The sequence below is a fragment of the Cydia splendana genome, chromosome 20, assembly GCF_910591565.1.
Source record: "Cydia splendana chromosome 20, ilCydSple1.2, whole genome shotgun sequence".
Lineage (NCBI taxonomy): Eukaryota > Metazoa > Arthropoda > Insecta > Lepidoptera > Tortricidae > Cydia > Cydia splendana.
Window position 1 is genome coordinate 14,381,839 of NC_085979.1, and position 25,024 is coordinate 14,406,862.

The window sequence follows — 25,024 nt, forward strand, 5'->3', positions numbered from 1 at the left end:
TTTCAATTGGCGACCCTTTACAAAATGATTAGCTAAAAGAAATTTTAAGAGGAAAACAGCCTTTGCATAGTATAGTACGGGACTACATTTTAATAACTGCCTCACATCTACCAAGTAGGTACTGTAAGTGTATAATAAATAAAATTAATAATTTCTAAATATAAGCATGTTCGGGGACTTGGAGGAGCCTAAGGTTTATTTCATTTGCCTTTAATTCAATTCATAATTTTAATTTCCAATGGAAAATCCACGCCAAACAAACGACTCTACAATTAAACCGAACTACTAAACCGTTAAAGCTGTCACCGGCATAAAAATCGCGTATCGAATCCACCAAACACGTCACTAATTAAAAAAAAACACACCACAATTTTTTTTTCAAGTCACTGGTTAGTAATTAGTCGTGTTAGTGAACGTTCGTTTCGTTTCGTATGTGTTTGAGTTGGGACGGACGCGGCGCGTGCGAGCAGAGCGCGGGTTGACAGGTGACTGGCGTGCTGCTGGTGCGCTGGCGCAGGCAGCGTGACGGACGGAGGCGTATGCAGGTTTGTTATTAAACATATTGACTTATTTTATTAGGATTTTTTAACTAGATTATATTATAAAAACAATGGCTGATATATTGGCGAATGGCTCTTAGTCAGTTGATGATAACGATTTTCCATCTTAAAGTATACGTCACTAATATGAGATCAGATTTATGATTTAACTATAACATTAATATTTTGTGATGAAGTCATTTCTACAAGTCGTTTAACATTGTGTATTTATTTTACAAATGTTTAAATACTATGTGTGAAGAGCATATGTAAATCAATCATAGAAGATGATTATTAATTGTAAATATTCATATCCGTATTTCATTTTGTATAAGTATTTAACTTAGTATTCAATCGGGTTTTGAATAACAATGATACGACGTTTAACTACAATCAGCATTGTTACGTTGCAAACATGATTTTTGACTTTTGCAATGGATTCGTGACTTAGTTGTGTGTGACCTCATGACAGATTTAAATAAGTATCGGATTACGAGTATAATACACAATAGAAATTCCACGGCAAATATGTCAGCAGCGCCAATGCTAACTTTCTAAATGGCACCATCTGGTAACTTTTGGCGGGCTATGTTCACGAGCATGAAGGTGACGAGCATAAATTGTAAAGCTATACGATAGAGATGAAAGCGAAAGATTTTCTCAGTTTTCAACCGACTTCTCAGACGAAGCATAGAGTTAAACTATCTCTCATATATTTTTCTTAACTGCACGTCCTATGCGAATCCTTTGAAGTTTTTGCAATTATTTTCTAAGTTAATTATAATAATTATGTAATTTGTTAAATTAAGGTAGCATTTAAAACTAAAGTTTACTTCAAGATTATTTTTTTTTGTTAGCCTGGTTAAGTGTCCCACTGCTGGGCAAAGGCCTCCCCTCGCTCCCTCCACTCAACCCTGTCTTTTGTAGTTTCCCGCCAATCCAGACAAAATACGTCCAAGTCGTCCCGCCATCTCCTTTTCGGTCTGCCTGCACTCCGGCTAGCACCATCTATGGTGTTCCGTGGGTCCCACTCCGTAACCATTTTGGCCCACCTTTCAGGGTGCATGCGGCAGACATGTCCAGCCCAGTCCCACTTAAGCTTAGCGGTCTTGACACCTACATCTACAACTCTAGTTCTGAAGCGCAGTTCCGTGTTTCTGATTCTATCAGTCCTGCGAACACCCAGTATACTGCGCTCCATCGCTCGCTGGCAAACCTTGAGTTTGGACTTCAAAGCCTCAGTCAATGACCATGTCTGAGCACCATAGGTTAGGATAGGCAGGATACACATGTCGATGAGTTTGCGCTTGAGACACAGGGGAAGGTCACCCTTCAATAGCGCCTTCATGGACCAGAAGCTCTTCCAGGCGTTATCGATACGTCTATTGACTTCTATGGTTTGCCTGTTTTCGAAGGAAGCTATCTGGCCCAAGTAAATGTACTCATCAACATACTGTATATCCTGCCCATCTACCGTGACCCTATGTTTTGCTCTGTTGGTCATCAACTTGGTCTTCGCTCCGTTCATTGTGAGTACAACTTCAAGGCTCGCAGTGCTGAGGTCTTGTAGCATGAGTTGCAGTTGAGATGCAGTGTGGGAGAAAAGGACAATGTCGTCGGCGAAACGTAACCTAAGTTAACCGCTTATTACCGACGACAATGCCCAACCCCTCCCACGAGACCGCTAGCTTTTTGAATATCTCCTCTAGGCAACTGGTGAACAGTTTAGGAGACAGCGGATCGCCCTGTTTAACGCCTTTCTCTATTTTGAATATAGGACCAGGTGCGTGTAATTTAATGTTGGCTGTACTGTTATTATAGATTGTTCCAACGAGTTCAACATACGTCGGATCTATACCTTGACTTTGCATGGCGGAAAATATAGCGGAGTGTTTAACGCTGTCAAATGCTTTGCTATAGTCTACAAAAGCAAGGTATAGAGGCACGTTGAACTCGTTGGACTTTTCTATCAATTGATTTAAAGTATGAAGGTGGTCTGTTGTGGAGAAACTAGGGCGAAAACCAGCTTGCTCGGGTGGTTGATGTTTATCCAGCAGTGGGGCAATTCTATTATCATTACCTTTATGAACAATTTGTAAATATGAGAGATTAAACTAATGGGCCTGTAATTATTTATATCTGACTTATCGCCTTTTTTGTGCAGAAGTACTATATTTGAGTGGAATAATTTAGGAGGGATTTTACCGCTGTACAAAATTGAATTGAAAAAGTTCGTTAAATATGGTAACAATGTAATCTTTCCTGTTTGAAGTGCTTCGGTTGTGACACTTGTGACACCATCATCCCCAGGGCTTTTCTGGTACTTCATGCTCTTGAGGGCGGCGTTGACTTCACAACAGGTTATAGGAGGGATATTATCTGGACAAGAGTGGCTATTGCAAAGTGTCGGAACAATAAAGGTTTTTGTAATATTTAGTGCATAGATCTGTAATTTGGTCCCTACTGCTGCATTTTATCCCGTTTTCGTCTCTTAGGCTTGTTATCCAGGGTTTTTCTTTATTTATGCCTTGCTTGGCTGTTCGAAGAGATGATTGTGTTGCTAATGCTATTTCAACGAGTTTCGTGTTGAAGTTACGTATATCACGCCGGATACTTCTTTTTACCTGTTTATCTATGGTATTATATTGTTCCCTGTTGTGTTTGTAGTGTTCTCGGTCCTCTATCAACTGTAATGTGTCCTTTGTTAGTTTATTGTTATTTTTTCTGGTTGGTTTGATTTTGTTGCTAGCTGATTTAATACTGTTTATAATGGTGTCGTATTGTAGTTGAACATCGGGATGAGTATTTGTGTTATTATTAAATGCGTCAAAACTGTTTTTTAACTCTAGGTTGAATTGATCGTGATTAGAAATGAGCGTACCTTTGTTTAATCGTCTTATCTTTTTCAGAAAGAGCTGTTTGCGATGAATTTTGATATTAAATTTTAATTTTGCTCTTACTGGTCTATGGTCAGAACTAAATTTGAATTGGTTGATAGTGGATATGTCTGTTATTAAACTCTTGTCGGAAGAAAGGATATAATCAATTTCGTTTTTGACGTTTCCATTTGGCGCGATCCAGGTCCAGCGACGTTGAGGTTTTTTGAGATAGAAGGTATTACTAATGCTCATGCTTTGTCCAAAGGCGAATTGGATAAGCCGAGCGCCACGGTCATTTCTGCCACCAAGGCCGTGTGGTCCAACTATGTCGGTGTTATCCAATTCAGCCCTTACTCCGACTTTGGCGTTGAAATCACCGAGGACCATGGTCCATGTTCCTCGGTGCTCGTCGCAAGCTTTGTTTAGGAGATCGTAATACTCTTCTATCTCGTCATCACTATGTGAAGATGTTGGTGCGTAGGTCTGGATTAGCGTCAGAGTGTGATTTTGGGATAGACTTAACTTCAACACAGCTACCCTTTCGGAGTAACCTAAGAATTCGACAATGTTGTTCTTCCACTTCTTTTTAACGAGGAAACCGACCCCGTACAGACCGCCGGCTGTTCCGAAGTGGTAGAATACATTGTCTTTGCGTTCTATTGTTTGTTCGCCATTTCGTCGAACTTCAGATAAACCTACAACGTCCCACCTAACTTCTTTCAAAGCGTGTTCTAATTCTATGAGACGCTCTTCTTTCATTAAAGTACGAACATTGTAGGTTAAGACATTAAGCGTATCGGAATCCGTTTTTCTTGCTTGGGTCGTTATATTCATTTTGTGGGAAATCTCCGCCCGGGGATTCTTAGCACCCCTTTTGCCGGGCACTCGGGGCCGTAACGGGGAGTTGTACTTCATGAGGGGGATTTGGACCGAAAGCCCACCACGCTGGTCCAGTGCGGGTTGGTGGGTCGCCAGAGTCTCGTTCGTTATTTAGCAGGGTGGCCATGAGCAGGGGAGGTTGGCTTGGGATCCGTGAGATGGAATTTGGACCCCTTACACCCCGCCACATCAAGATTATCTTGATTTAATCACGCGATTCACGCGATATACTTTTTGGGAACCTTTGTACCTACAGTCAAGTGTAAAAAACTGAAAATATGGGTAAACTCATCATACTCAAAAATATGTCCAATGCTCTTATGTGAGCGAATAAGAACTATGGGATGTATTTTCGAGTAAGTTGTATGCACCAATATTTTTACACTTGACTGTACTATTTGTCATTGCAAATTTAGTTCACATTCCATACAATCATACCGATATGCACCCACACGTTGTATAATATATTTCATAAACTCGTCAGCTAAGATAATTAAATAATATAGTACAATACCATATAGACAATATGTAATACATTTTAGACCGCCCATATGCCCACTCGCTTAATATGAAGTAAACAAGCTCGGCGTGGGTTGCACCTGGTCACACCTGTCGAGTATCATGCTATTTCTTCCTGATACTTACTTCCTATCTATGTGACATTCGAGGAACATATCGGTAGCTATAATATCGAGTTACATAGTTATTGAAAACAATAGTCTTAACATAAATCGCATGGTATCAATATCATGTGGAAGTTTTTTTTTAATACGACGCTAACATCCCATAAAAGGATAGCCGCCTAAAATTTAATTATATGATCAATAGTATATGTAAGCTGTTCAACCTTGTTATGATGATCTAATAACCAGAAATTAATGTCAACATAAATTCACGACATAAAATTAGAGTCTTGTTTAAACAAACTAGTTAGGTAAGTAATAGGTAAGTACTACAACTACATGCACAGAAGTAACTTAAATACAGTTGATATTATTGATAAGATAAGAACTAAGTAATAAATAAATAAGTGTTATATCGTGCTTTGCCCAGCAGTGGGACATTATAGGCTCCCAATAATTAAAAAAAAAATCGTGCTAATAAATTGCATACTTGGGCCATACACAGATTTAAAATATTTAAATGCTATATTGCTTTTTCTGTTACCTACCGAAACTTATAGGACATATCATGTCGCAATTTTATGGCCATTATAGATACAGGTCGGTTTATACACTGAAGCCTTACGTGCTAAAGTCGAGAACAGAAGTTAAACTACAGGCTCCTTACTTACGATAACACGAGAGACAACTTGTGTGTATTAGTATAGGTATGATCTATGTAATTATGTATAAGTACTACTAGAAAAGATACATATCGGATTGCAAATTTACTACCTATATACATATATAAAAAAACCTGGCTCTTACTTGTTTATGGAACTCTATAAACTCTACAATTTTCATGATTATGAAAGCACTATACATACATACGCTTTTACAAACGTTTTCTCATATATTCGAGATATATACGCAGGCACTGTTAGCGCCACCTATCGTCAAGCGGCAGAAGCCGTTGCCAAGCGAAGCTCAGCCCGTAATCCTGCGCAGCACGCCTAGCGCCACCTCTCAGCCACAACAGTAAGCGCCAAGCGAAAGCCTTTCCGCCAGACTTACCATCACAGTCTGCATCGTTTGCATGGACAGATAAAACATGTGAGAATAGTTCATAATTTACAAGAGACGGCATAGATCCACTTCTTTGATTTACGCCAATTTTGCAATTCACTGTGGCAGTCAGCCTACTTCTGAAAATAATTTGGAAAAAGTGGTAAAAAGAAAAACGCACGCGAATCTCTTTCTATATCTAACAGAAAGGACTTTAATGTCAATCATTGATCCTAAATTCCTTAAGTGTTACTTATGATCACCAAGTTCTAATTGACATAAATACATATATTAATACCGTTTTGCAAAGACGTAAGGTCCACTAGTTGTAAGTTAAGAGTGTTGTTGTTTGTAACAACTAAAAGATCTAGCCTGGACCTGTATACAGCTACTTACATTTTACATTTGATATTAATACAAACCTAATATTAATATCAGTGCGTCGCGTTCACTCCAAGATCGAGTAACAAATGTGCCTACACTTAAACAGTGGAATTTCCACAAATTCCCTACCTAAAATTAAATCTTAACAAAAGTACAGCCTAACCCCGTCCTTGATTCGAATATATGGCGCCATACTGGTATGGTAACAATGGCACAGATACAACTAGTTGACCTATATATAGAGATCTAGACATGTTATCGTAACGATCGGTAGATGCTATAAGCAGCTGCATACATTTCAATCGTAATTAGAGTTGTTTATTACTTGTTTTATAAAAATTTATGGCACCGCAATGTATGTATACCGTATATGTGTTATTAATTACCACAAAATAATAAAATATTCGCCATTCTGGGTAGCTCAGTTTAAGAAACATATGCGCTTCAGTGATTTAGAACTATCCAGTTGTTGACCGGAGATGTGAACCTAACATTTGTCACAAAGCGTTCACAATAGTTCACATGGCATCATCATCTCAATCGGTTCCCAACAGTTAACTACTAGCTAGAGATTTTTGAAACTATGAAATTTATGTAAAAAAAATGTGATTTCTAGACTTGTGAAAAATTCAAGTAATATCAGACACCCATATATCTCAAATGACCCTCAATATTGTGGTACACGTTATTTCGAAAGATTTTTCTCGTGATGTGTTGAATGCGAACGTGTGGCGACCTACAGGGCGCACGTAGGTCGGAAGGCCGCACCAGATGGCGGCACCCACGCCGCCGCCGCCCGCGTTCGGCTTTCTAGTATCCTTTGTACATTCCGCTTTGACGTCATTGATAATACTATATTACCACCGAGGATAGCATAAGGAGAACTTTATAATTAAATCCCCAAGAAAGGTTTTACCCTGATCACCAAACTTCCCAAATTGAAGTCTTGGTTCACACCTTCTTGGCACGAAACATAACGTACGTTCACGCCTCTGATAGAGTGAAGTAGAGCAATTCTCAAATTTGTACATTTCGATCTTATCTTAATTTCCATTAAATTTGGTATGCTGGTAAAGTACATGAAGCAGAACAACTTCCACTATATTTCCCAAAATGTCCCAGAAAGTTTCTAAGAAACATTCCTTTCTTGTTACCAGATTTCCTTACACATTTAAAACTACCTATTTTAGGCTCTCCTCTGTCCTATTAAGTTTAAATTTAGTACTTTCAGGTTCAGGGCATTTGTCTTGTCGTTCAGTAAGAATATTGTCACAAATATAAATGAATTAACAGTTGCTGTATTTTAATAGGTAATATAGTTCATGAATTTTGAGGTAAGAGGATTTTCTAAAAGATAATTAATTTAGCAATTTTCAGAAAGAAAAATTGAAAATTAGCTTTCTCGTTTAACTTGTAAAAAAATATTGGAAACTAATTTTGTCACGATAAACAATATTAGATGTCAACTCAACAACATGTATGTAAATCCTACAAAAAGTTGTTTACCAGCACAAGCGCCATCTAGTGAAGAACGAACGAAGCTATTATAATGAAATGAAGCTTCAGCTATTCTAATACAGATGGCGCTAGGCGTCGCAATGTTTACTACTTGGAACGAAACAATAAAGAATGGGACACGCTGTCTTACTGATAACAAGCCTTCTGTTTAGATTTTTAGGATAAAATTAATATTTGATTTCATAATTATTTAAATGTGAAACAAAAAATTAGAATATATATGTGCATTTCAGAGCAACCTTAAGTTTTCCGAAATATTAAATCAACCAATTTAGTTTCATAATTAATAAAGTCAATTTTGTGAAGATAATCATCACATGCAAAAACTAAGTAATTAAGCGTATCCGTTTTGATAAAAATAGGAAGTCAGAACGGCAAGTTACGAAAAACTTGGACTTATTATGATTACGCCATCGTTAATTATTTGAACATTTACATATTATTACAAGTAATGTGCTATTCCGCCGTTGATAATCGTTTGTTTTGACATTTGTGGTTGGCTGGCAAGAAACAACATTTAGCAAACATGCTAAGTTTTATGTTATGAATAAGGGGGTTAGTGATTGTTGAAGACGGCGTGTTTACCGGAACCGCAAGGAACAGCATTAGAATGTCATGGGCACGCCAGTGTCGCACACAATGCGGTTCGTTGACCCGCGACCGACGCAGCCTCTAGCTTCCCGGGTGCACGCCCGGAGGCGCCGTGGTCGCCGTAAGGCGCGCGCCTGGACTAATGAGCTTTACATACACTTCATTGTTTCTACACCTATTTTAGGTGTAAGTACCTATAGATAACCACATAAAATGCTTCCTAAAAAAATAACCATCGCAGTCAATGTTGTGTTATCATGCCTATCTACAACTTTCCTTGCAAGTTTAAAGCCATAAATGAACTGAAATTTGTCAAATTGGATTATAGCTTGTCTACAATGTAACTTCTGCTGCTAACTATAGTGACTATGCTTATAATATAATGTTTTCTATATTATGCGAAGAATGCAACTGCACCAAAGACTTCCTTATTATTATTTGATTGAGCTATATTGACGCAATGTCAAGCTAATAATTGCTACTAATACTTATAAATAGCGTTAAGGAATTCTCCGCAACATATACCAATTTAAAATTTAAGTATATTAGCATAATTCTAAATATTTCCTTAATCTTTAATTAGTTGGATTCGTCAAGGATTCCTACAGCGCGTCTTTGAACTGAGCCAAGGGAACAAAGCTGTTTGTATCAGGGTGCTTCTGCTCAAATAGGCAATAGGTAAGAAACGACAACAGTACCTACTCCATACGGGGTCTGACTTCTATAAAAGCAGTCTTGTGAAGTATAGTTTCGGAACTGTCACTGAATACTGAGGATCCCAATTCACCCTGACACGGAGCCTTATTGAGATTACTGTGGGACTAAGTCGATTTAGTGTAAGATTATCCTGTAAGAGGACGTTCCCCAATGCGTTGGACGGATCAGATAAAAGCCCTTACCAACACCCCACTTAACACATGTGCCATAGAAGCATCTGCCAGGGAGAACTGGTCATTCGTCGTTCAACGTGACCACGACTGCTCTGCCAAGAGTAATTCGACGGAGAAGAAGAATCCTGTAAAAATGTAACTATAGGACGTTGTGACGTCCGTGTAGTAAATGAGATTTGAACAATAAAAGCTTAGACTTGCTTGCTTTTTTAGCTTATTGGGTTGTTGAAATCGGATTATGAATGAAGGATTTAATCAAAATCCTATTAAACCAGATTATAAACCACGGTAAGTCGTCTAGCAAGTATCCGGCTGCAGGTATGAATAATCATATCGGTTATTATTTATAACGACTTGCCCATAAAAGGTGTACTTAGAGGCTGATGTGTAATGGCTTAATAGGTTACGTGGTTTATTATACAAGTTTTGTTGTTTTACCATTTTGTTGACATTGTTCGTTTCAATAATTCTGCAAATAATTGTGTGAGACTTTTTAAAGGGATTTTAGGGTGACTTTTGTCGCTCTCATTATTGCTACAATACCTAATTTAAGGGAATTTATTTAAGTTCGCAGTGTTTGTACATTCATTTGAACTTTTAAGTCGCTTTTCATTTGCGACAATGATACGATTTATAAATCCACATGTATAAATCATAGTACCGTCAACAAAACATGACTAACCTATACCAAGACTATTTTAGTAAGCTTTTAGTAACGGTAGTGGTTGTTTTTGTATACAGTCTCGTCAGGACATGCTGTATAGCGCTCCTTATAAGGCCGCGACAGGTCCCGGGCCGGCCCACGCGTCTCAGGCGATTACATTAATACCCCACTTGCAATTAGACTAGCACTGTTTTTGTTGCAAAAGTAAAAGTGAACTGTACGAATAGATGAGGAAACTTTGCGGGGGCTGTTGGGACTATGGTTGGGGAGCCCAAGAGGGGATTTTTGTGTTTACTCGAGCGCGTCATATTAAGATATGAATGATATCTTGCTACCCCGTGTAGTCTACCTTTACCCCTTTTAGCCATCTATGTTGAGCCCTTGGTTGGTGGGGGGTTGGTGGAGGGTTCAACAAATTGTTAAGCAGATTGTGGATTAGGTCATATTAGTCCAAATTAACGCTATAATTGTGCTATTACTAAATCAGATAATTATTTGCACGCATTTCCTTAATCTGAGGGTTACAATGTAAAAATTAGGCGTCAAACTTGTGTTCGTAAGATTAAGAAAATGCCTACAAATAAGTGTTATATTAAGTTATAGATAAAATATAGCATTAACGTGGACAAAAACGACCAAATCCACAAACTGCTTAACGATTATTAACCCTCCACCAACCTCTCGAAATTTAAAAAAAAATTGTAGACGCTTTCCGGCTCGCTGGAAAAAAAAACTTTATATAACTTTTTTTTTCTTCTTATCATCTAATATTAGGTCATTACCTATGAAATTGGCGTTTTGTAGGGAGAATTTCAACGAAACACGAATTTCCATACAATTAATTTTGCGGATATTTTTTTGATGGCTAATTCAAACCAAACAAAATTTTTCCAGTAATTTTTGACACCTTTAAGGTATGTTTTCAATATCTCCATTTCTTGAAAATTGGTACCATTAGAAAAATATAAGTAATTTTAATACTCGAACCGACAGCACATGAAAAGACCTATTTTCAAGGCTTAATTCTGAACACTTAACAATAAAAAATAACAATTAATTGTATGTAAAATCGTTGTTTATTGAGTGCACTGTAGTTTTATTGTAATTGTGTATGTACTTTTGTAAAAAAAAAAAACTAGGATCAGACTTATATCTATGAACAAAAACGCCAATTTCATAGGTAAGGACCTAATATTTCGAATCCAATAATCCATAAAGCGTCATACAGACCGTATGATGCTCGAGTAAATCCCGATTTAGCATCGTGGGCTCCCCTACTACTATTAGGTAAGATAGTATTTGTCTCTTATCTCACATACATACCTATACTTACCTATAAAGTAATGAAGCGGAGTAAACAAATCTACGCAAACTTTTATGTACAATCTTACTATGTAAGCTTTATTGCCGAATGTTAATCACAATAGCTCACTTTCTTTGGACATATTACACGTCGAGACGATACATCTGTGGAACGACTTGTAGTGCAGGGAAAAGTCGACAAGGCGCGGTAGGTCACCAATGGTTAATCAAAAGTGCATTCAATGAACCACTCCATGAATGTACAAGAAGGGCTGCAGTACGGGAGGAATGGCGACGGATTGTGAAGCTTGCCACCGGCCCTGATATGACGACCACGACCACTCTGGCAAGAGTGTGACGACAAAGAAGAAGAAATCGCAATAGCACCGAGACAATCAAAACGTTCTTACATCCACCTTATGCGCTGCATCGGGCAGTTTCTAGTCCATTACAGGATGATACTTCTGTGAGTCACATTTGATGTCGTTTAACGTAACACAATGAAATAACTGGCAGACAATACGCAAGTACGAGTAGTAAAATACAATATGTTATGGAGCGAAAGTGAAATGAGCGATTATTCGGTTAAATTTTGCCCACGTACGGTACCTACCACAAGCTGAGTCATGCGGTGATGCGAGGGTGATGCCATGAGGCTGGTTTTTGCAGGGATTTTGTAGGAAAAGACATATATCACATACAAATGTTTCATTTTATAGGTACGCTTAACATATCAATTAGGGGTTTCCTAATATACTTTCTTAATAATAGTTTCCTTATATATTTTACCGAATTCTATACTTTTGTTTTCTTTTTTAGGGTTCCGTACCCAAAGGGTAAAAACGGGACCCTATTACTAAGACTCCGCTGTCCGTCCGTCCGTCCGTCTGTCACCAGGCTGTATCTCATGAACCGTGATAGCTAGGCAGTTGAAATTTTCACAGATGATGTATTTCTGTTGCCGCTATATCAACAAATACTAAAAAGTACGGAATCCTCGGTGGGCGAGTTCGACTCGCACTTGTCCGGTTTTTTTTTAATTTAATGCATGTTAATTATAAAAGATGTAATGTTTTGATAAGATGTGTCCCGCCGAGGTTCTGCCGGCCCCATAATGGCCTACATTCCTCCGATTTAGGAGGGATTTAAATCTTCTCGGGTGAGACTGAGAGGTTTAGGGTTAGAGCCGGCGTAGCTTTATTTGACGTTCATAAGCGGATTGTAACATGCCTATTAGAAATATAAACTATCTTTTATCTCTTTATATGATTTTTACTGATATATTAATATCGTTGACATTATCCTTAATCTGTTAACAGAAACATTGATTCCTACTAAGTTAGTCACTAACTAAAGTGTCGATTGTGAAACATTATAACAACACCCTTCGCCAATTAAAAAAAAGTTAAAGTTAATTGTTTAAGTATCATGTAATTAGCAACAACAAATACGGCCTTAAATGGCATGAGACCCCAAATTATAGTGAAACTTGATCGCACAAAAACACTCCGCAACTTGAAAACAAACTTTCGTTCTTACACCAGAGTAACCAATAATCGGCACTTAAAGCTGTTCAAAAATACCGATTCGCTTTCGTTTTGAACGTTCCTTGCAAAGATATGAACTTAAGCGATCATCTGACTTTCATAAAGCTCAAATTTAAATAACTGCGAATGTATGCGACTATGCGAAAATTAAACAACGCTTCAAGATTTTAAATTCTTCAATGGTCTCATTTTGTAATTATCGTAAAATCATTCACTTGTACAGCAAAATCCAGCATAATCCTACACGAATCATGTCGAATTTGTAAGGACTGAATATATGTAAATATGAATTAAACCGGGTTTGCAAACATGACGAGTCAACATCGCTTTAGAAATATAAGTAAAAGAGTAACCCCTACTTAATCCGCGAACGATTTAAATTCTCTACACTGACTTAAAATATTCAAAATGGTATCGCCAAAGTTTAAAAGTCATACAGGATTTAAATGACGTAATGAATGTGACAGCGAAAGTTTTGGGTCCGTACGATCTCTTTGAAGAGCAATTGCGCAATGCAATTGACATTTTAGGAGCATGTGGGTGGGCTTGGGTAATGGTGGAGTTTTTGTGAACGATTTATTTTAAAGATCGCATTATGATTGCTATGTTACAGTAATTTAATTTTCGCTTTCAAAAGACGATTTGTTACTGTGATATGAGATTATATTAAAGACATAAGATGAAATTATTATGTTTAGAGCAATGAAGTTAGCATCATAATAGCAACAGGAAATAAATATCCGAGAAATATATTTATAGCAAAATATTTTCTTCTTATTGTTAATCCAATAAAGTACAGTAATTTCCTGCTGTCGCTTACCGTTAAATCGAGGAATTAATGTTAAACCGCGTTGAACTCCGTCAAGGAGTATTTCCGCAATGCCAAAGGAATAGTTGGATGAATGTCTATTAGCAAAGATTGCAAGCAAAACTTGGCGAAATCTCGACCGTCAAGAGTGATCGTAAAGCGACCTCCATTATGATATTTTTGATAGACAATAGACCTTACTGCGACTACTATCAAAAATTTGATATATATCCGGCATTTTGATCTGTAAACTAGCGATAAGGTCATGGTTTCCTGAAGTGATACAGAAATATCTAATTATTTCACAATTTCCCACTTTATTCTTCCTCTAGACAGCGGCTAAGCCACAGTTTATGAAATTAGAGGGAACCTTAAAGTGCGGTAACTGTTGGCGAACCGTCGGCCAAGTCGTGATCTTGCACCCATGATATCGCAGTTACGTGCCAACTAACAAACAGACAGCTTTCATGCCGGGTAACTCTACACACTTGATCTAAACTTTATTCTACTTGTCTAGCACCGATTTATTATGCGGCGAATTTGTGAGCGTGAAAAAACAAATTAGGCAGGTAACTTTTCCACCCCCTTTTTCATCCCGTTTATCCTCTAGCCACGCAGAGGCCTTTAATAGTACATTATTGTCGAGGCTCGGAAGTAGCTACTTGCAGGCTGAGGATTCGTTTTAAACGGACGACCTTGGGAGTCCGTTTAATTGAATCCGAAGCCAGCAAGTAGCCTTCCAGCCGAGTCATATATAGTGCTTTTCTCAAAAATGGTGCAAGAAATATAAATATCATAGAAATATTTTACAAAAGCAACGTTCTTACGTATATATTTTCACAGAAAAAAGTAGAAACAATTGAAAAAAATTAGCTTTGCCGCCTTTTTATTTTTTTAATAAAAAAATAGAAGTGTATTTTTCTGCCGAAAATACGTCAACCTATTTGAGACAGCTAAATAGTCACGGTACTAATCATCTGTTTGGCTGTTTAATGGGCCTGTGCCTTCATTTGATATGGCCATTTCAACTTTTAAAAAGTTTGGAACTCGACAAATAATGGAATTTGTATGCAACATTGCAGTCCCAAAATCGAGACTGCAATGTTTTTAACTTTTTAATTTTTGACTGACCATAAACTACGCGCTTCGCGACCTATTTTTTAAACGGCAAAGTCGACTTTGCCGTCCATTTTTGAGAAAAAAGGTCTCCCGTTCCATTCTAATTTGAACCTTTATTTTGATAAATCACAACTGCATTTATCTGGGCAGGTTTTGATATCTCGGCATCTAGAGGATATAGCAAAATTGAATATAAAGTCTAGTAAAATAAATCGACTTCATAAAGTTAGTAAATACATATTATAAATAATTTCACATTGTTAAGCAAAATCATAAGCGTAACTAAATTGCAATGTTATTTCACGCCTCATAATTTGAACCAACAAGATAATTACTGATATTAGTTAGATCATCGGACCACTACAATGTAATGAAGTTGGCAAACAGAAGTCGGAAGCTGTAGCCTTATTGTTTTAATACAATGTCAGCCGTAATAAAACCGCAGGTTGCGTTGCTTCGGAATAATTTCTGTGGTTTATGGATTTTACATTTAAACGTTTCTATAGGTACCTACTTATTCAATTTAAATTTTTTATTTATTTAAAGACAACAATGGCCCAAAATGGTTAGTAACTATTAAGATTAAAAACTAAGTGCTAGTGGAACAAAATCATAAATCGGCAAACACACACACAGACAGCAATAACAATAATACATATATCGTACATCTAAACATACCTTGAATTTCACATTTAAACGTTTCTATAGGTACCTACTTATATGTACATACATCGTACATCTAAATATACCTATATAAAACTCAGTTCCTGTTCCAAGAAAGCTTACTCACAGAATTTTCTACTGCAAATGATATACTCGTAACTAGGACCAGCTTTTTAATTAGGGTAATTGTACAACGTTTCTCTAAATTTGTACCTAATTGGTGATCCTCAACGTATCCTTATGACATCCTATGTTTATGACAAATCCTTCCAAACGTTTTGTCATAAAACATTAACCTCACCCCTCATAGCTATCATACTTGCATAGCTGTTAGTTGAGCTTAAATATTTACATAATACCTTCAGAGTTATTCAATTACATTAAAGAATTGGAAACTCTTACTGATTCTACAAAAAACATCCAAGTCTGTTTTACTTTCGGATATGGATTACCACAGGCTAGTCGCTAGAATCACCCGGTGTGATCTGAATGCTGATCGCCGTGCACAAATAAGGATATTTGGCGTGGCTTTGTAAGTGGCTGTTGGATTTGAATTTAAAAGAAGCCGACCGGTCAACTTGTGAAATTCTGGCGCCTTCTGGTTGCCAATTTGGTTTGTCGCAATTCTGTGCGAAAGTAGGACTAGACCTTATCCTAGAATTAACATAGATAAGATCTTGTGAGATTAACATAAAATTAAAAATGTTTTGACCATTATAAATATTTATGCCAATTTTCGGGTAGCATTTTCAGTTTTCACGTATTTAAGCACCATTAACAGAGTATTTTGTTTTGTAAAATTGCTGTTAAATTAACGTACGGCAATTAATTATTACATTTCGTTTTCGGTTAGTTACTTAATTCCAATTACCTAAACTACAATATGGTTTTTAATTAGGTAACTACTTATCAAGCTTTTTAAATGAGGAGTGTCTTTTCAAAAGGGCTTATTTTTGTATGGTTTTCATAGAGAAATAATCCCTTTTGAAAACACACTCCTCATTTAAAAAGCTTCGTAAGTGTTTACCTAATTAATTTATCAAGTCATACATAACAACAACTTTAGGCATTTCATTCTCATTAGCCTAACAAGTAGTGCTTGTAATATTACAATGACTAACGCTAACACTATGCGTAAAACGCGTTTCCACGAAACCACAACGTAATTTGGTATTTTCTGGCTGTATGACATAAACCTTGGCCCCAATAGCGTGTTTTTAGACATAATCCTATTACATCTACATAATATCATTAGATTAGTACGTGTCAAAGTTACATACAAGAATACCACTATAACTAACCCTGCAACGGACATTCAGCCTTGTTATATGGCGATAGAGACGGATTTCGAAGCTACAAAGGTGTATTAGATTAAGTTGATACATTTAATCGCGCGTGAGGAAGCTCTAGTAGAAATAAAGTCATTTACTTAAGCTGAGAAGATATAAATAAAATAAACATCATATAGGCTAGTGTAATTTAGATGACGTAAATATTTAATACAATCATATCAGATTTCCTACAGCCCATCAGATAAAATATTATATGAATAGAAGTTACACTTACTGTCGTTAAAATTGTTAAAAATCCCTGTATGGATCAAAATAAGTTTTTCAACAATATTACAATGTGATACAGAATTCATAGCCCGCCGGGGAATTTCTTCACATGCGGCATTATTTTCTCATCTCTAATGAAGCACCAGGAATGCCGCCAGGGGCCCTCTTCATCAATGATTATGTTATGTCATGCAACAAGCTCGTTTATGTTAAACATTTTGTGGCAGACGGGTTCCAAGAGCCCTCGCAGTGGGAAAACAGAGTTGACGCTTGTTTATCAGAAAAATCATTGATTAAATTGGAACTCTTTTAAAATTGTAGATAACTCACAGCTGTATATCGCAGCAAAAGATCGGAGAGTTTATTACACTGGCGATATATACATACAGGACATATGTCTAGCTATGAATGAATGTTGGTTGGTTTTACTTAAGTTAAACGTTGTCATTGAGAACGAGTTGCAAAGAGAAAATTAAATCAATCGAATCAAACGTAAATATTTGCCTAATATAAGTACTGATGATTACTATCATAGATATTATAGAAAAGCCGATAAAGTTTAATTCAGTTCGTTAATTTTGTTGATGGCCCACACTTAATCGTCCTTAATCATTAAACTTGAAATTTGAAAAGAGCGGCTCCGGTGTTACTATTTAACGCAGAGACACTGACAGTAGATACTGGAAAAGTGTGACGATATCGATAATTGACAAAGCATTGCTGTCTCATTTAACCCTTGATCACCAAAGATATCAACAGACTGGCTGGCGGCTACAGCCCAAAATCAACCTAGGCACACGATAGGCGTGGCGTTCAAAGAGTAATAACAGGTTTAGACCTAGCCACTGACCTGGAAGTGCAGGATGATGGTCCAGATGAGGCCGAGCGTGAGCTTGGGGTTGCCGTCGACGATGTCTTCTGCCCGGATGTTGACCAACTTGATCTTCTTGTAGCGCAGGAAGTCGAGCGCCATCTGCACGTTCTGGAGCATGTGGAACCGCATGCGGCCTCGTTCGCGCGGCTGGAATTGTGGAATGTTGTGGTTATTACTAGGAAGATGATTTACAAACTTCTAAATAACAAGTCGCCGTTGCTTGAAAAAATCTAACCCAATAACATTTAGTTTCTTCTACGTGTAAGAGTTCAAAAATATGAAACTCCAGAAAAGGTCATGACGAATAGGTGTCGTAAAATTATACGCTGACTCAGTGTACAGTCAGCATCAATAGTAGCGAATGAAACAACGCGCCAAAAGTATATGCCACCCTGGAACACTCTTTCAAATAGAGATACCTACTTATAATGCTAAAGGTTGCGTTCAAGAGTATCTTTTACAGTCTAATTTTATTGTTCTACATGTAGAGACATACCTACTATTTTTGTTAAGTTATTAGAGAATGAATATACCTTTGACGCGGAATTTGATCGGTCACTTTTAATGCTAACTGTACATTCTGTACAGTACAATAATATTAATTATACATAAATATAAGGGACAAACGACTCAGTTGAATTCGAAACTTTCGAAAGTAATTCATTTCAACTAAGTTTTGTACAACTGCTAGTATTATTTAAAAGCTATAATTGAATAAAGAGAACTGTCCATTTATTTAGGCACTCTTGCACATTTTGTAACTTGTAAATATAGGCATATTTGTATTATTCCAAAACATGAAAAAAGCTTACTCACGTGATATAACCATGAAAGTCATCGTAAATAAGTGGCGCATAAACCACGCCTCTCCGGTAATTAAATATTCAAAAGATAAATGGGGCATGATATGGCTGAATTACTTTTAAGAGGTTATGAAAAAGTCTGACTATACGGAAATATTTTAACATGCTTTTGAAAGTACCTACACTTTTACTTGGATAAGAAAGGCATAATATGAATTTATTTTCCTACTTAGTGGTCTATTTCGTTCAATGTCTATGTCACTGTAAAAGCCCGAAGTTCGGCAAAACCTAGGATTTACCGGTAAAACCTAGGTTTTACCGATGCCGATCGGTAAAAGCCCGAAATGTTAAATCTTACTAGTTTACTTCGGGCTTTTACCAACACCGATATGGTAAATCCTAGGTCTTACCATGGCGACCGGTAAAGTTTGAATCATGCATCTATAGGCAGAAGGATTAAACTAAGGGCATCAACCCCCTGGGCCCCATTTGAAACTCTTTGTGGGGGAGTGGCTCAACTTCCACCACACCTGCCTACTAAAACTGATTAGGGAATAGGTAAGTTAGATAACTGAGCAAAAGCTGCCAACAGTATGCTTTCTGTTCCTGTTTTTTGGAAGAAAACTTTACTAGATGAACTTTTCAATTCAACAAGAGAAAATAAAGAGATTTTCTTCTATCAGGGGTTTCTAAACATAAACAAGATAAACATAATTTTGACGAATGTAGCAAATTTATAGTGTAATTTTCATCTTGAAATAAAGAAATCTAATCTAATCTAATCTAGTTCTCAATTATTAGTCTATTTCTTTAATTATTAATGATCATTGTTTTATATTACATAAGAAATAGAATGGCGGGACAACCTAGATACATTCTGTGTGAAGTGGCGGGAGTGTGCATTAGACAGAGACAAGTGGCGGGAAAGAAGGGAGGCCTTTGCCTAGCAGTGGGACACACTAATAGGCTAAAAAAAAAAACCGGGCAAGTGCGAGTCGGACTCGCGCACGAAGGGTTCCGTACCATAATGCAAAAAAAAAACGAAAAAAAAAAACGAAAAAAAAAACGGTCACCCATCCAAGTACTGACCACTCCCGACGTTGCTTAACTTTGGTCAAAAATCACGTTTGTTGTATGGGAGCCCCATTTAAATCTTTATTTTATTCTGTTTTTAGTATTTGTTGTTATAGCGGCAACAGAAATACATCATCTGTGAAAATTTCAACTGTCTAGCTATCACGGTTCGTGAGATACAGACGGACGGACGGACGGACGGACGGACGGACGGACGGACGGACGGACGGAAGGACGGACGGACGGACGGACGGACAGCGAAGTCTTAGTAATAGGGTCCCGTTTTACCCTTTGGGTACGGAACCCTAAAAAAAAAATAGAAAGTGAGATCGTAATTAAAGACGTGTGTTAAAAGTTCGTGTTTTAACAAAGAATAAGGGCTATGAAATCTAAGTTGCAATGGCATTCAGTATTAACTGGGAAAAAGTAATATCGTTAGTAAAGAAATATTAAGTGACAGACTGTGAGCATTTGGTATATAACCTAATATTTATACAAAATTTTTAATACAGTTGCTCAAAAAGTGCTACTTTACGTAGCTGTTTAGCGTGCGGAAAGTTGGTTATCTCGAACTAGTGCTTTTTACTTTTCCAATTTTTTTTAAATTTATACTTGTTCCAATTCACGACTACTTATTGATGAGTGTTAATATTAGTTTCCTTTAAACGTCGTAATCAGCATAAAAACCTACTGTTAATGTAAGAATATGAAAAATATACATATGTATTTCATATTTTAATACTTACCTCTTCATCATTATAACACGTTTATTTTTTAATATTGAATATTCCGTTCTTAATAAGTTGTCTGAATGGAACGGAATAGCTGCCAAACGCCCATAGATATAATATACTTAAAGACGACGTCTAAGCGAGCTGTCACTGTTACCACTTTTGTTTAGTGTACGATTAACAATGTTTTACTTATTTTTTCGCAACTGTATTAAAAAACGTCGTTCGATACACGTGCGGAAATGTCATTCTTCACTCGTCCCGAGTCTTCCCACTCGCCTGCGGCTCGTGGCAAGATATCTCGGTACTCGTGAAGTAATGACATACCTTCCGCACTAGCATCGAAATGTACTATATTACTAAAATATGAATAATTAACAGATTTTAACTTAAAGTGCATGTTAATACCTACAAAACCAATATATTGTTGATTAGTTGACAAGTTGTGAAATAATAAAGGTAATTTGATTTATTTACATTTTCTTATTTATTTAATCATAGTATAGTCAGATTCATGAATTTTAAATACGTACATGGCAAAAGTAAGTCAAGCGGCTAAAGATTTTATGTATCACCACAACATAGTTATCTATGAGCAGACGGTGCAAATCGGCCCCATGGCACGCGATACCAACATTATACCACGTTAACGGGCGCAGGCGGAAATTTAAAATTTAATTAACCAATGGAGTGCAAAAGTTTTTAATCTATGGCCATTAGTTCGCTAGTTGATTGGTTCAAAATTGGAATAGTCGGGTGTAGTTTGATTTGAGTCAAGTTTAATGGCTTAACATTTTGTGATAGAATTTTCTTTGGCGACCCACATAAAGTTACATGGTTTTGTAGGTTTAATACCGTATGTCTGTATAATATACATGAAAATATGACCCAATCAATATATTCTTCCACAAATTTATCTGCTTTTTAGCTACTAGTAAACTGTTAGTACCCAAAGTCAAATTATCAAAGAATATTATTGAACGTCGCTGGTAGATCAGTGTTATACATATTAGCGGACGTCATCACATATTTTTGTAGGAAACTTACTAAGATTTTGTTAATTTGATCAAAAACGTTTAAGGTTCATGTTTTTCCCAAATTCTTATTCTAATTAGGAACCTTGCATTTAAATGGCTATTTAATTAACATCATGCTGCCTCATATGCCTTGATTCACATTTAATTGATTTTACTCCTAACAACTAAATGGATTTATAAAATAAGTAGTAAGTATATAATTCATTTCAAATTTAATTTACATTCAATTCGTATCTAATGTTGCGTTTATTCAGAGCAGTTAAAGTTTTTTATTCGCATTAAAAACAGATTGAATAGAAAATAAGTGATTGCTTGCAAATGAGATGAGTATATTGAGAGGACGAACTATTTTGCATTATCATCTTCCATAATGGATTTGAACCATTCCCATGGTAATCAGATGCTTTTAACAAAGTATTAAGTAGTTATTTGTATATTGTTTGACTTACTTATAATACGAAATGTACTAAATAAATAATGTTGATAAAGACCAAAACGACGTTTTGTTTTTAGCGTTATAAACAAACATTCGCTTTTGTACCATGACAAAGCACTAAAGACTAAGTTATGTTTTTAGTATTTCGATTCTAATAAAGGAGACTTTATTGTATATTTATACTGCCCACGTGCACAAAAGTTTTAGTTCTAGTTTACTACTCTTAAAAAAACAACAGTGAAAAGAAAATTAAGTATATGATTTTTCAAAGCAAAGTCTTTTCATAGCATTTCACTGCTTTAAATATGAATATCAGTGCACGATATTGGAAGTGCCAGAGAGTTTAAAGAGTTGTATAAAACAAAAGAAGCGTATACTCACGAGGTGTTCGCCAGAAAGCACCTCCAGCAGCGAGATGAGGTTGAGTCCATCGCGCAGGTCCTCGAAGAGGTCGTTCACGTGCCGGTTCACCTGCGCACAAGCATTGTCGTTAGAACAGTTGCATTACTGGTAGCAAAACTTGCAACGCTGGAGAGCAAAGAAGTTGCAAATTCTAAACAGTTTCACAACTGAGGGCACACTGCGAACACCGAAGTTTGTAAATTGCGGGCATCTTTCTCTTTACTCCAATTAAGTCGTAATTCAGACTGACAGAGAAAGATGCCCGCAATTTGCGCCACGGTGTTTGCGGTGAGGCTTCTGTGTCGCATCCCGCAGAGGTAGCATTTTCCAGGTCTTATCACAGAAGCTGCTAACCAAAAGGAAAAAACAACGGCACTAAAATATATGTAACAGCCCTTTGAACGCCACGCCTATCGTGTGCGGCGCGTCAGTGTGAACCAAGTCTCCTTGTCTGAATGCACGGAAGTTGATATGATGCTGGAGCCACACACGCTAGTTTGCGTTTTTTGGCGGTCAATGGGTTATAAGATAATAATTATTAATAAAAGTAAATTCCAACGACACTAAACTTCATTATAGATGATGTTATAAAAGGCGGCTGAAAAGTGTCAAAAAGCAGTTATGTCACTTCAGAGACCAAACTTACTCATCAATCTACAAGCAAAACTTGTTTACCATATAAGTCAACAATCTATTGAAACAAAATAAGAAAGCGAAACGAAGCCAGCTAATGAAAACAAGAAACTTATAAGAAAATTAGTGGAATTCAACAATAAAAAATCAGAATTCATTAACTTAGGAAGAAAATCACACAAGCCAAAAAATTCAACACAAACAAAAATATAATGATGTGTATGATAACGTAGTCGATGAATATGACGATGACGATCTCAAAATAAACTAAAGAAACAATTGCGTTATTGGCATCTGCATGCGAATCTAAACAACAACGAACAACAACAATGTGCTGACTCTACATACTCCAAAATTACATGGAATGACCGTCAAACTTGTATTCCCTTGTTTGGAAGAAATGATCACTCTCCCAAAAAACAGACAAATTCTACCTGGATCTACAGTACCTACATCGAAAAATCATTCAAAAGTATATCTGGTTAAGATACAAAAAAAATATGAGATTGAGAGAGGTAATATTACTTAGTTTGACGGTTCATCCTATTTGTAAAGTCAACACTACCTAGACTTACTTGTTGAGGGGGACAACACGACTGGTTGTTGACGATCTCACATACGTGTAGCCTCGTATATGTCTGTCCGAGCAGCATGGTGGAAAGATACGATAACACCTGGATAAGATATACTGTAGTAGTAATCAAAGGAGCACACAAAACAATCCTAATTGTTATCCTGTTACATCGTCCGATGAGTTTAATCTATACCATAAACTACCGATAGCATAAATTCGTCCATCAAAAGCCCAAATACATTAAAGTATTTAGTAGTTTTACACTTTGTATTACAATACATGATGTGATATACTTACAAATATTCAGCGTTCAAAGTCAGTTTATTATTAGTAAATTTGCAAAGGTTCTACGAACACCATAACATTTTTTGCACGTACGCATGTAAATCATTAAACTTTCAGCCTTGACGGATGCTCTAAAGTCACAAACCGCGAAGTTTAACCACAAATTTATCCGCCAAATTGACATTTAGTGGCCGGTCCATTGTGGTAGGCACCGCTAATGGGTCTTGTAGAAGGAATAGTAAAATGACAACTACTTTTGAACAAAATATATTACTATTACAATTATTACTACATTGTCATATTTTACAGATATTTTTTATTATTCATTACATTAATATTAGTTAGTATTGATTCGTGTCAACTAACACAGTTGCTTAATGAAATACCTAAACAGATGAGGCATGCACAACCAAAACAAAAGAAGCCGACAATATACAACGAAGCAAAACAAACGAACAAGACAAGTTTTTATTAGTCTGTCAATGAACATTGGACATGGACGAGTTCAATGACTTCAAAATGGACATAATATTCGCAAACTCGTATCATAATGATGCAAAAAGCAATTGGCTCTTTGCCGGTAAAGTTGTTATAAGAACGAGTTACTATCAAATGAGTTTGAAAAGTAATCAGTTGATATTAAAGAATCAAAGCAAATAAAAATGAGGTTAAATAAGCAGTGTATGTTACAGACCTTGAGATGCTTCCAGTGCTGCTCCATCCAAATGATAAGCGATGAAAAGTCAAAGAATGTATTATTGAACAAAACGTGCACGTAAAATGCGTGTCCAGCTAAGTTAAACTCTGAAAATCCCCTAATGCTTGAAGATATTATACAAATCAACTCTGAATACCTTGTTGCATTCATTCAGATTTTATTGCACATACGAACAGGAATATACGACACTTGAGAGAAAAAAGTTTAAACTACCTCATTCATTACCCTACCGTATAGTATTAGCATTCCCATATACATATACGTACTCGATAAGCATTAACTGGGCAAATTGTAGAAATTTCCTACAGGTTCTTGAATTTTTATATAAATAGCAAAGTATTTTCTTGTAATTTCGGAAACAGACCAATATACAATCAGAAGACAAACAGGAGAAAAAGCTCTTGTTGCGGGTCGATATGTACACATACCTGTATGCAATTGTGAAGTT

At 36.6% G+C, this 25,024-nt stretch overlaps 1 protein-coding gene across 7 annotated transcripts in view; it reads right to left on the bottom strand.

The window, feature by feature from the left end:
- LOC134800529 (dystonin) overlaps positions 1 to 25,024 on the bottom strand; it is a 288,922-nt gene that overhangs the window by 158,204 nt on the left and 105,694 nt on the right. For 6 of the 7 annotated variants that reach the window (XM_063773000.1, XM_063773005.1, XM_063772999.1 and 3 more), the window contains 2 exons: positions 22,346 to 22,435; positions 17,860 to 18,030 (listed from right to left, as the gene is read on the bottom strand). In XM_063773000.1, the coding sequence (XP_063629070.1) occupies positions 17,860 to 18,030; positions 22,346 to 22,435 (261 nt within the window). Of the gene's footprint in view, positions 1 to 17,859; positions 18,031 to 22,345; positions 22,436 to 23,574; positions 23,674 to 25,024 lie in introns of all 7 variants that reach the window. The other variant, XM_063772997.1, reaches the window with a different exon arrangement.